The sequence below is a fragment of the Citrus clementina genome, unplaced genomic scaffold (genome assembly GCF_000493195.1).
Source record: "Citrus clementina cultivar Clemenules unplaced genomic scaffold, Citrus_clementina_v1.0 scaffold_6, whole genome shotgun sequence".
In the NCBI taxonomy this organism is placed as follows: domain Eukaryota; kingdom Viridiplantae; phylum Streptophyta; class Magnoliopsida; order Sapindales; family Rutaceae; genus Citrus; species Citrus x clementina.
The window spans coordinates 21,252,839-21,266,058 of NW_006262139.1; the positions used below are offsets into that span (position 1 = coordinate 21,252,839).

The 13,220-nt window shown below is 35.1% G+C and overlaps 2 protein-coding genes across 2 annotated transcripts; both read left to right on the forward strand.

Moving 5' to 3' along the window:
- The first annotated feature begins 831 nt into the window (after nucleotides 1-831).
- On the forward strand, nucleotides 832-5,408 carry LOC18038795 (F-box protein PP2-A15). The gene is made up of 3 exons (XM_006430274.2): nucleotides 832-1,470; nucleotides 1,553-1,671; nucleotides 4,939-5,408. The coding sequence occupies exons 1-3, from the start codon at nucleotides 1,165-1,167 to the stop codon at nucleotides 5,399-5,401; spliced, it is 888 nt and encodes a 295-aa protein (XP_006430337.1). The 5' UTR covers nucleotides 832-1,164; the 3' UTR covers nucleotides 5,402-5,408.
- Nucleotides 5,409-10,894: 5,486 nt separating this feature from the next.
- Nucleotides 10,895-12,950, forward strand: LOC18039319 (putative homeobox-leucine zipper protein ATHB-51). The gene is made up of 3 exons (XM_006430275.2): nucleotides 10,895-11,053; nucleotides 11,223-11,620; nucleotides 12,546-12,950. The coding sequence occupies exons 1-3, from the start codon at nucleotides 10,945-10,947 to the stop codon at nucleotides 12,810-12,812; spliced, it is 774 nt and encodes a 257-aa protein (XP_006430338.1). The 5' UTR covers nucleotides 10,895-10,944; the 3' UTR covers nucleotides 12,813-12,950.
- The last annotated feature ends 270 nt before the right edge of the window (nucleotides 12,951-13,220 follow it).

Below are 13,220 nucleotides of genomic sequence, written 5' to 3' on the forward strand. Positions count from 1 at the left end.
TCCCGGAACGGCAATCGTGGGGGAATCTGGCGACAGGGTGCATGTCGCACAAAGCTTGGTGCGACAGGCGCCTGTCGCACCAAGTTTGGTGCGACAGGTGCTTGTCGCACAAAGCTTTGTGCGACATGCACCCTGTCGCCAGATTCACCCACGATTGCAGTTCCCTGAAACTCTCTCGCAAGTTCAGAAAATAATTTATACCACTCAGTGATGCCGATTGGTGTTGGATTCGGATGAATTATGATCAGATTTCACTTTTACCGTTCGCCGTCGGTGTTTACCGTTGCCTTTTGCCGTCACCGGTGATGATTCAAGAGTGCAAAGCTGTGTTTGGTTTGATAAAAAGGGAGAAAGAAAGTTGCTTTTGGTTTGTAAACAATGGTAATTTGGGGAGAAAGACTTGTCTTTGGCTAATGTTGATAGAAAAAAGTTTAGAGGGTTAATTATGAAAATAACACAAGTTTTATGGTTATTTTTATAAATTTTCCATGAAACAAACTAAAAAATATACATGGAAACATAATGTTGGTGAATTAAATAGTCCATTTTCAAATTCAAACGACCAATTATTTCTCCCACTAATTGAAAATTAGATATTTGTATTATTATTATTATTAACAGGCTTCTTCTTTTTAAATAGAAAATAAAGACAATGTCTGAACTTCTTTCAATTATTTAAATTTGATCATTTCGTGAATGAATTAACTCCCCTACTTTTTCACAAGTAAAAGATTTATCGAATCTATGCATAAAAAAGATTAGTGTAATTATCTTATCGAACCAACGGTTAAGATTTGGATGTCCTGTTAATTAAGAAAAACAAAAGACCAGAGCTTTCGACGTCCGGTAAAAAATCGAATGGACCCCACTTGTGCCCGTATTTCTTTTACAATTTTCCCCTCGAAATCTCTTCTCACTTTCCGGGAAAATTAAATAGAAAAATAAAAATATCGAACACGAGTCGCACACAGCACGCTCTTGACTTTCTCCCTAACCAAACATCCTCTCTCTCTCTCTCTCTCTCTCTCTCGCTTTATCCTTCAGTCTCTTCTCCACCATGACGACGAGTTAGGCATAAGCAACAGCACAAACACGCAAAGCGAAGAAGAAGAAGGGAAAAAAAGGCTTTGGTAAATTCAGTAAAGTAATAAATTAAAAATAGAAATGGGGGCGTCGCTATCGAGCCTGACCGACAACGGAGAGAGCATGGGGCCGGGACTGGGAGACATACCGGAGAGCTGCGTGGCGTGCGTGTTCATGTACTTGACGCCGCCGGAGATTTGCAATCTCGCCAGATTAAACCACGCTTTCCGCGGTGCGGCGTCGTCTGATTCCGTGTGGGAAAACAAGCTCCCTTCTAACTATCAAGATCTGCTCGATTTGATGCCTCCTGAACGCTACCTTAACTTGTCCAAAAAAGACATTTTTGCCCTCCTCTCCCGCCCGGTTCCCTTCGATGATGGCAATAAGGTCTGTTGTAAGTCTTTTTTTGGGACAATTTTGGGAGTTTTTTTTTTCCAATTTATAAATGAATTAACTATTTATTTTGCAGGAAGTGTGGTTAGATAGAGTGACGGGAAGAGTTTGCTTGTCAATATCAACAAAGGCTATGGCAATCACCGGAATTGAGGATCGCAGATATTGGAATTGGATTCCCACTGAAGAATCAAGGTTACTCATCAACTAGCTAAGCTTAAACTTATGGGCTTTACTTCATTGAATGTGTTGATTTTATTGTACAGTGAAAATGATGCTTTTATATCATTTACGCTTCATGAAGCAAAATTAATTTGCATTTGTTATTGTTAACAAAACTATGATTGATTTTTATTGTTATGGTCTGTGAGTTATGGAGATAGATGTCTGGTGCTTTGAACTATTTCTATGCTGGCTTGTTTAGTTTATATCTTCTGTTCCTGAAATAGAAATAGTCGTGGCTTAATTGTATCCAACCCACCACTGCATTATCACTATGATGCTCTTCTTCTTCTTCTTCTTCTTTCGCTAAGTAACTAAAGCAGCTGGTTTAGGCCATTGATTGTGTAGAATCCTACCGTACTCATTCGGTTGTTTTATTTATCTGTTACTAGTTGGAACTTGAGAAAACCTAACTTTTTCATTTGCTTATATTCAAGGATAAATTTTATCTTAGTCATAAATTGTTTGTATATAAAATTTTTTGTCTGCAATAAGAAAGAAATATATATCGTATTTCATATGCTGATCACCATATGCATCTTTAGTGTAGGATAAATCTTTTCTTTGAAATATATGTTTCTTTAAGTTTGCTTAATGAATCTTTTGCACTTGTTAAGTATTTGACGTAGAGGAAAACTGTTATTCATTCAACTTATTTGTGCCTATTAAATTTTGCTTTTATCATCCTTAGACAAAGAAAGTTGTTAATCTTTCTCCCATCATGCGATTACTTCTGTAGTGGATTCTGACAGTTATTTTTGTTTTCTTTTCTGCTGCTAATGTTTAATAAACTTAATGTTAGGTCATCATTGATACATGCTTGACTTTTGGTAGGTGTTTTGCATGACACTTGCTTTGTTAACTCAATTTTTGTCTCCATACACTTTCTGGTTTGAGGTCCACCATTAGGCATTAGCCGTATACCTATGCAATCCAATTTTTTGAATGCTACTGGCTGTGCAGGTAGGTTCCGCATTTAGTTTCCTTAAGGCTTTTTTACTCAAGTGTGAATTTGTTATCTTTGCCACATTCTCAGGATGTGAAATCAGGACAAATCCTGATTAGGATCTCCTTTGCAACAGACCTAGATTGTCAATCAATAAAGAGACTTTTTAGGTTGTTGGTTGAGAGTCCTCTCCTGCTTGTCGTGAATTGTTAACACTACGAAACTAATATAGCATTGCTGTTTCAGTGGTTCTTCTTTTTTCTTTTTTTTTTCCCCCCTTTCATCACTTTTTTTTGCCCTTGGCTGTGCCATTACGATTTGTATAAACTTCTTTGCCAGCAGAAGTTGAGATAATTTTATTTTGGTGATTGAGTGTCTTGTATTTGATATGAATTTATGGTTGTCTTCATGTAAAAGAAGATAAATTAAGAGGGATTGATTTTTGAATTGGCATACGTTCTCGCAGCTTTCTCCGCAGCTTATGTTACTGACATACTAGGAAGACTTCAATGTTTTTTGTGTCAGCTCAATATTTGACAACACAAGTATTCCTTCTCTTTACCTTGAACTGTGTAGATTCGCTGTTGATTAACGTTGGGGGTATGAGCTGTATTACACCTCAATGTGGCAATTGGCTAATGATGGTGGTGCGGAGGAGTGTGTTGCTGTCAAGGGCTAGTCTGTTTTATTTTTTGGTGCCTGAGATTGCAGTGCCATAACACAGGTTTTTTGGATCTGAAAATCCTGATGTCTTTTGATTTAGGTGGATGTTCTTATTTCAATGTTATCATTGGTTATAAGAGAAACCTTGATTTCCCTCTTATTCTCTATTGAATTATCTTTGTCTTCCAATATTTAAGGTTTTATTTATGCTACTTATTTCTACACTATGTCTATTTGTATAATTGTACAGATTGTATGAGTCTCTTTTTTCCCCCTTTTTTCTCTATTTTTTTGTTTTTTTAACCCCTTTTATAAGTCAAGGAAAGTCTCCTTCTCTTTGCTTGTTGCTTACATGAAATTATATTGTCAAGATTGGGCCAAGCAAATTCTTTGAAGAACATTGCATTGCCAGTTGAGATTACTATCCCAAAAGTAGGATTGAATGCAATGCAGACTTTCTGGCTTTTTAATATTGTTGTTTTTGTTTTCTTCCTCACCTCGGAACTTTCTCATTTAATTGGTGCCAGACATAGTATGCAATGCTAACTTCTTCAAATCCCAATTGACACTAATGTTAAACCCTTCTTTCTTCACAAGCAATATTTATGCAAATGCAAATTATGCAGTTTATGGTTGTTAAAATACTTATGGGGTTTGCAATTCGAATAAGGTCACTTAAATGGACCGATGGATTGCTGGTGATTCTTAGATATCACTGAATGGATAGGACAGTTTTGGTCTCATTCAATTTGTCCATTTACCTAACAAGGATGATTTTAACCCTTGTAATCTTCCTGTTCTGTGTAGACAAAAGGGTTATGACTGGGCTCTCAACTACTCTCATTAACATATTTTGCTCACTGGTGGAGGCTGGGCCTACGATTTCTTGGTATCCAACTCAAAAGACTAGTCTATTGGGTGGAGTGATCTATCCTTCTTATAAACCCAAGTATCTCTCCTTTACTAGCCAATTTGGGACACACAACTCAACAATCCCTCCTCGACCGAAACTACTGTCAGACCCCAGTCCTTTCGTCCGACAAACCTAAGTTGTTCTACCACCACATTCTGGCTATTAGGATCTAGCTCTAATATCAATTGTTGGGGGGGCTGGGCCTAGGATTTTCAGGTATTCAATCCAAAAGACTAGTTTATTGGGTCGAGTGACCTATACTCCTTATGAATTGAAGTATCTATCCTTTACTAGCCCATATGGGACACAACTCAACACCATCTAATTTTCCACCTGTGCAAATGTGAAGCTGAGATTGTCAATTTTTTTCACGTGCCTGTGGTTAGTTCCTTTTGTTAAAGAGCAGAGAAATGTGTCCTAATTGCCTGATTTACTCTGTCAAAGGGATTTGGTCATAATTCCTTAACTTTATGTTGTACCAAACCTTAAAAGAAACAGTCTTCTTTATTTATATATTTCTTTTCTTTTTCTTTTTTTTAAAAAAAAAAAAACTGGTGAACTACAAATGTGCTTCTTATGGGTATCTGGATAGTATGTTGTTGATTCATGAATAGGTTGGCCGCTAGCTAATTAGCCTATTACTAACATGTGTCTCGACAATGTATAGCGGTCTTACAAATTTTGACGGTGTACCTGTTATATTACTCTTTTTTGGCAGATTCCATGTGGTGGCGTATTTGCAACAAATATGGTGGTTCGAGGTGGATGGGGTAGTGAAGTTTCCACTTCCTGCTGATGTCTACACCGTGTCATTCAGGCTTCATCTTGGAAGATTTGCCAAGAGATTGGGGCGACGAGTGTGTAACTTTGAACATACCCATGGTTGGGATATAAAGCCTGTACGGTTGGAGTTGTCTACTTCAGATGGTCAGCAAGCATCATCTGAGTGCTATTTGGACGAGATGGAACAAGATGACGCGAATGGCTACCATAAGCGTGGTTGTTGGATAGATTATAAGGTAGGTGAGTTTGTTGTCCATGACTCGGAACCAGCAACTGAAGTCCAATTTTCAATGAAACAGATAGATTGTACACACTCCAAGGGTGGTCTTTGTGTAGATTCAGTGTTTATAATCCCCAGCAATTTGAGAGAGCGCAAAAGGAAAGGAGTTTTAAAGTAGGTCAAAATCTTGTGTATTATTACGATTCATTTTGGCTTTTAGTTTTTGTGCATTTGCTTGGTTACGCACCTTGTTTTTGTTAGGCGCTTTTTGTTAATCATTTTGTAACTTACAAATGCGATGCATACAGTTGATTCATACATATTATCTTATGAAAAGCAGTGTCATTAGAATTTGTAAATCCTTCTCTCTTATTTCAAACTGTTGTGAGATTAATATTCTTGTTAAGTGATCGTAAAAAGAAATGGACGTGTAACCTTTATTTGTACGTTGGTGTGTTTATCATGGGGGTATATGTGTCGTTCATCTTGCCGCGGTTTGATTTGATCAAAAGGTAAAGCTTATCACGTCATAGAATTGACCACACAATAGCCGCTCCCAGCAACATCATGAATACAGCATCGATAGGATAACAATTTCTGTCTTGAAAGGGATTTTATTTTTGGCAACTAAGTAAATAACAGTTATTCGGCTGTGTAACGAATAATTAATACCGAGAATCAATTGCACGTGATAAGGAATAAGTATTTAATTACGAAGAGAACTGGTTGAATTTTTGATAATATTTATTTTTAAAAGTACCGTGAATTTTAAAAGCAGTTGTATGTATTCTCTAAATTTTATTGTTATAATATTATAAGAATTAAATAATTGAGTTAAATATAATGTTGAATAAAATTTATTTATATTTTTATAAATACGTATATATAACATATTTTATTTTTTTCTCTTTGTGTGTGTATGTATACTGTATACATATATATATATATATATTGATAATTAAAATAAATATTTTATATTATCAATTTTTTTATTTGAATACAATTATTTATTCCTAACTTTTTAAAATATGTGTGAATGAGGTAATTTTACTAAAAGTAACTTTTAAAAAATAATACAAAAATTAATTTTTAATCTTTTAAATTAATTTTAAACTTGTCAAAAACAATATCAAATGCCTATTAGTTATCCAAGTCTAAGAATCTAGAGGTGCATCCTCGGAAAGCAGACAGATGGAAATAAAAGTCCTTGCCGGTGCCATTAAATATTTGAGGTCGATGGAGTTGAATATGTAGAGACGGGTCCACAAAACGGCGCCGCCTGGACACTGTCTGTGTGTGTACAAATTTAAGCCGTCTTGATCTGGAATCTTTGATGGATGTTGCGGTAGATTAGATGATTGCAGTTTTTGTTTCTGGTATCATATTAAATTGACACCTGAAAATGCGTCCAAATTTGATATTTATAGTATGTGGTTTTGGCCTTAGGGCTTAGGAGGACCACTCGGACGACTCAAAAACTGAGCTAAGTTCGAATCGAAAGATCAAAAACACCCACCAAAATCCAAAGACAAAAGTTCAGCTCGAAGTATAGTATAGTATATAGTATAGGTACTAATATAGGGGTGTAGGGAGCCACCCACGTTTCGTTATCCTATGACTGATCCGTGTGGGCGGTGCATGTGAATGTTGTTTGTAATATAACGTACAAATGTCCCCAGTATTAAGACCATTGAGCCCGGTAGTTTCATGTCAATTATATTTACGCATCAAATAACCTTTGTAGTACTATATCATCGATTGAGTAGTTCCATGTCAATAGTAAATACGTATCAAATAACCTTGTCATTTGTGATAATAGAGCCCTCTCTCTCTCTCTCTCTCTCTCTCTCGCTAGGAAATTTGATGATTACGATACGGCTGCAGGAATCTACAATTCAAGAAAACTATCCTTAAGTCATTTATTTTATTATGACATGCTCCAATCGTGCATGGGGCAATCGGAGATGATAAATTACCTAATTCATTTTTGTTAATTATGGCACGGTAAGAGGAAGAACGAAGACTGAAATTGGAGTTCACTTTTTCGCCGGTAGGCACTTGAGAAGCTTTGCCAATTTGGGGCTGGTGGAGACGAGACAAACCCAAGGAGCTATTGGGACCAACTTAAAATCTTAAATTATACATACCACTATCTGAGCTACTATTGAGACGTAACTTAAAATCATTTTTATACATAACCCATATTTATATTTTATGAGGGAGGACAAATCCATCCACAATGATATAATTTTAAAAGATTCAAACCCTTGACCTACCACTCAACCTCAAGGCTCAAGCCTAAGTGGCTTTACTCTCCTCATTAAATACATGAATCTGTCTCCAAATCCAACTTTTAGTTTTTATTCATACAAGTTTTTGGTGTCCCGTGTCCCGTCAAAAATATCGAGAGAATTACAAATTTTAGGTTTTTCTTTTCTTTTCCCTAGAAAAACTCTTATAAAATATTTTTCTAAGAAAAATTTCAAGTGTTTTATGTTAATGAATAATTTGTTTCCTTTATATCTCTTTATCAATCAATTAGATAAACTAATAGAAAGAGATTCAAGCTATTTAAAAACTGAAAATATATTTGACAGCGTTATAAGCCGTCCAAAACAAAGCATCATCGACAGAAAGTTCAACTTTCTCATCTTTGGTCTTCATGAATCCAGCAAATGAAGGCTTTTAAAAAAAAAAGGTTTCTTCTGATCCGTATATAAATAAATAATGGAAAAAGAGGTTCTTAACTTTCCCAGTTAGTTTTGAACCGATTCAACAATTAAGCTAGTACTCTAATTTAATTTCTGAATGAAGTAAAAGGTTTAGGGAAATGGACGTTACTACATATAAAAGATGGTCCTCGTTAATTAAATACTGCTCCGAGCTGGCTACCCTTGAGGAGATCTTTTACACAAGAGTGATGATAGAGCCACAAACTCTTGTACAAATTTATCTTGTACAAACTGATGTGATATTAATTAATTGGTTGAATAAAAATATAAAATAATAAAAACAAATGATGTGGGCCAAGTGATATTTAATTCAACCAATCTTATCATGCCACATGAATTTGCACAAAATAAATTTGTACAAGAATTTGTGGCTCTATCATTACTCTTTACACAAATGTAATGTTTAAAAAGTTTGTAATAATATTATGTAATGATTTTCTTATTATTTAATTAACAAGTTAAATTAAGATTGCCATAAAAAATTTTGAATTCATGGTGAGTTTTGGTTTACGGCGAGGTTAAAATACATTTGTGTCCACATCTGACGATAAATTGGACCACATGTCGGGATCTGAATGGGTCAAACTCTAGTGGTCAAGCTTTATAATTTGAACTCATGTTGGCCATTAAAGTCTTTTTAAGTTGGGGATTTTCATCTTTCCTCACTCTTTTTCTTCGTTTGCATGTGAAATTTACTCATGAATTTTTATTTACTTATTAATTTAAAGTAAATAAGTTCTTCAAAACGCTGAAAAGGACTGTTTGCAAAATCGTAAATATGTTCCAGGCTTTAATAAAGTCTAATGCAATATTGAAGTCGTAAATTTTTTTTTTTTTTGCATTTATACAAAAAAGACAAAATTAATAAAGTAAATTTTATTAAACCCAACTTATGTTGTGAATTTTTGCAGGAGGCGAACCTCACCAAGTGAGACTAAAGCCATAATGAAGTTCCAAATTAGCCAACCTATCAATGAACACAATTGTTTTTATGAAAAGATTGTGAGTCGACTTAAAGCTAATATGAGAAAGGAAAATGCTACCTTGCATTATACTAAACAAAATACATACTTTTACAAAAAGATAAAATTAATAAATTTATTTTTTTTAGTGAAGTATTTCTTGTCTTTTAATGATTCTGTACGTTTTTGTGCTCTGAGAAAACGATTTTGAATATACTAACGAGAGAAACGATGATGGCTGATCAATATTTTGGAGGGTGGATGATCGGCAACATCCGATCACATTCAATTTGTTACAATGTTAGATTAATGATAGAGTTATTAATAAATTTAATGCCTACAAAAACTCTAATAATTAACATCTACTTCTTCTCTTCGGCAGGTCAAGTTTTGTACAGTCAACGGTGCAATGAAGACAAAATATTTATATGCCCGCCCAGTGGACTGTGCATGTCTTCACTCTTCACTGAGTCTTCGTTATAAGCATTGGGCTGTGTCTCCCTTTTAAGAAGCAGTGGACAGTCAAAAGCAACTGTTTGTTTCACTACATATACAGAGAACAATGTTAATATTAATTTGTTTTTCCATGCATAATTATCAATATTTTCTTTAAGAAATGTTTGTACTTTAGCTCAATTTCTCGGAATTAATGGAGCATTTACCCTCGTAAACTACTATATTTGATAATTTTCATATACCAATTAAAAATGACATGAATCGAGTGCTTATTGGTTTTATTATATATTATCTTGGTGTATTTAATTAACAGTTGTTGAGTTGTTGCCATTTTGACGCAGGTGGTAGGATAATAGTTAATGCACAATAAAATTAGTACTAACCGCAGGCAGCCAGTGACTTGTTCTCGTCTCTATCAGTAATTTGCGCGCATTGCATGATGAAAAAGAGGTAAATGGATTATTTGCTTCACAATTTATTTTAGAAGTATAAAATATATATTTATTAAAAATTAACTAAAAAATAATAACAAAATATTTTATTATTAATTTTTTATTCACACTAAAACACATATTTTTTTATTTTTATACTTTAATTTTTTATTTTATGTACGTATATACAAACAAAAATAAAATCTCTGTGCTCAATGGTGGACACAGTCTCAGAGATTTAGAGGTGACCCCCACAACATTGAATTGCAACCCACACACAGCTTCCTTTTTCTGTTGTTTCTGCAAGTTAATTAATTAAAGGAGGAGGGGGGGTGAAACAATAGGATGAGCCTCAGCCTTCCACCTTCATCTTCTTCTTTGATGCGGTAAAATACGGCATTTGGCAGTTTTGGTTGTACGGCTCGTTTGAATATTTGTTATGTGTCCCACGTGCTTCCTATGCTGTATTAAACTTAAACAGGATATAACATAAGATCTGTAAAATTATAGAGCCAATTAATGGTGGGGGGTTCATGAATCACGATATAGAACTTATAAACTTGTTTGATTAGGCTACGCGTACGTACTATACTTCACATAGAACTGGATTAAACTTCAGTTGAATCCTTATATTTTATGCAAATTCGTTATGGGCAGCCCTCTATGTGGCTGTCCCCATGACCCTACGTATATAGTATTTGGCGTGATGAAATTGCAAGGGCGCATGTTGTCAGAAATTTTTTTGAGCTAATGGGACCAGATCAGATGGAGACCTATGATGTATGATTCCACTGTCTCCTTTTTCTTTATAGTCTTCACTTGTTCTTACAAGATCATTTTCTGACCGACATAATATTCAATACAAAGCCTCTGGTTGTGTTTGCTTAGAGAGAGAGAGAGAGAGAGAAGCTCTCACACCCTATTTACTTTGTTGTACCCCAAAAGAGAAGTTGGTGTTATTAATCGCTTGCCAGTTGCCACGCCTCATTTTAACTTCATTAATAGCTAGGTAGTATATATCTCTTTCGTTTTGTGGTCCATTTGCTGTGTCCGTGCACCAGTCACATAATATATAGAGAGATTGATTTTGACGAGTTGATTAATCTGAGAGAAGAATCTAAGAACTAAGAGAAGCCAAAAATGGATTGGAGCAGTACTACCGGTAACTTGAGAACCTTTGTTCCTGTTATTCCAAGACCTGAAACTTCCTTTGACTTGCTCTACAACTATAATTACGATCAGTTTCCAGGTAATTAAACTCTCTCACTGCTACCCTCTTGCATTTCCCTTCTTAACATTGATTATTTTATGGCAAAAAGAAGTTATACCCATTACCATTTTGGTACATGTGTGTGTGTGTGTGTGTGTGTGTCATACTGATGGTGATGATGATATTTTTAATGAATGATTCTTTTTAGGTATGGATCAGATGAATAAGCATATGCATGCAGCTGCAGCAGCGGCAGCAATGGCAGAGAAATCATCATCATCGATTGGGTTGATTCCAGCAGCAGAACTAATGGAAAAGAATATTCATCATTATGGGAGCAGTAGTACTAGCAGTCAAGAGAGGAAGAAGAGACTAACAAGCGATCAGCTAGAGTCTCTGGAGAGGAGTTTTCAAGAGGAAATAAAGCTGGATCCTGACAGGAAAATGAAGCTGGCCAGGGAACTTGGACTTCAGCCTCGTCAAATTGCTGTGTGGTTCCAAAATAGGCGTGCTAGGTGGAAGTCCAAGCAACTGGAGCTCCTTTATGATTCTCTCAAACAAGAGTACGATGCTGTCTCCAGGGAGAAACTGAAGCTCCAAGAAGAGGTAATTTCTGTCAAATTCTTCTTTCATTCATTCATTCATTCAAAAGACCAAGCAGCTTTAGCTGCCTTTCACTCTCTCTTTCTTTCTGTCTTTCTCCCTCCATATATATATATGCAGTTCATGCACATATTCTGCATCGATTTAATCATTTCTCTCACCTTTTCCTCATGTTTTTCTTTAAAGTATAGCATACCTGTATCCCTCGTTTCCAAACCCAAATCTCTTTTAATAGCTAAGAAATTTTTACGGTTAAACTAATTGGCATCCATGAAAAAAATAAAATAAAATAAAATAATAAAAAAAGAAAAATTATTCGAATGTTCACTTGTTAGGACGTTTTAGATAGAAATTAAAAAAAAAAAAAAAACCCTAGATACATATTTAATCCTGAAATGGGACATATTCTTGCAAAAATAGCGAATTGAGGGTGATTTCAACTTTCAATTACTGATCTACTTAGAGCCCTAGATAATTATTTTAGTTGTATCGATAAAACTCAATAATAGGACACAAAATTTATTCAATGAGTAAAATAAACATAATGACCCTCTCCTCACAAAATCTCATGCATATATACAAACTCAAAATACAACGAAAACGGTCAAGAAAGCATAAGCTGATCCGATAACGAGTAAAGCTCCGCGAATCAAATGGGATACAAATTATTATTATTATTAATTTTTTCCCACCTTTGAACAACCCTAGATCTTCTCACAACAAAAGAGACAGCATTTCACTACATATGAATGAGCTATGAGGCAGGTTTTTTAAGGGTACCTAGAAGAATCTTTCGATTATTATTTTTTTTTTTTATAGAAAAAAGAAAAACAAATAAATGCATGCATTGATCTTTTGGACGCGTCACTATTTTTTTTAAATTTTATTTGTTGACCCTTTATTACATGAAAATGATTTGTTGTAGTAGGTTATGAAATTGAAAAGAATGCTAAAAGAACAAGGGACAAGCACGAGGAATATGATGAATAAGCAAGTATCGACTGGCATCACTGAAGTGTCAGGCGAAGAGACTGTTGAAAGCACATCAGTGGCCACTATTAATGGAAGCTTTAGCAATAAGCATCATCAGATTTCAGAGTGCAACTATCTTTTCAATGTCGACGAGGAGTTTAACGCTGCTGCTGCTCCTCTTCCATCTCCCTTCTGGGGTCTTCTACCTACCAGTTTTCAGTAACTTATTTATACAATAATTAAGCTGTACGTTAAGTTCGTTCATTTACATCTGAATCTTAGGGTTAGTAATTTAGATTAGCAAGTTTCTTTACTTATCTTCTCACGACTAGTGGAGCTATGTTACCATTATAAACTTGGACGCCTGTAGGGCATTAAATAACAATTCAGTCGTTTGAATAAGAATCTTCTTATTAATTATTCTTGTTGTGGTCTTGTATGAATCGTCAAATTTCTTGAAAGAGCTGCAATCTTAGGAAGCCCTAATACATGAGCGCCATGTTATGCAATTACGGAGCGAAATGATGCTTAGCTAGGTTTGTAAGCACTAGCCCTAAGAATTTTCATCGGAACCATTTGTTCGGACAATTGCAACACGTAAAGCCAGAATAAGACAAACCCATATTAGCTG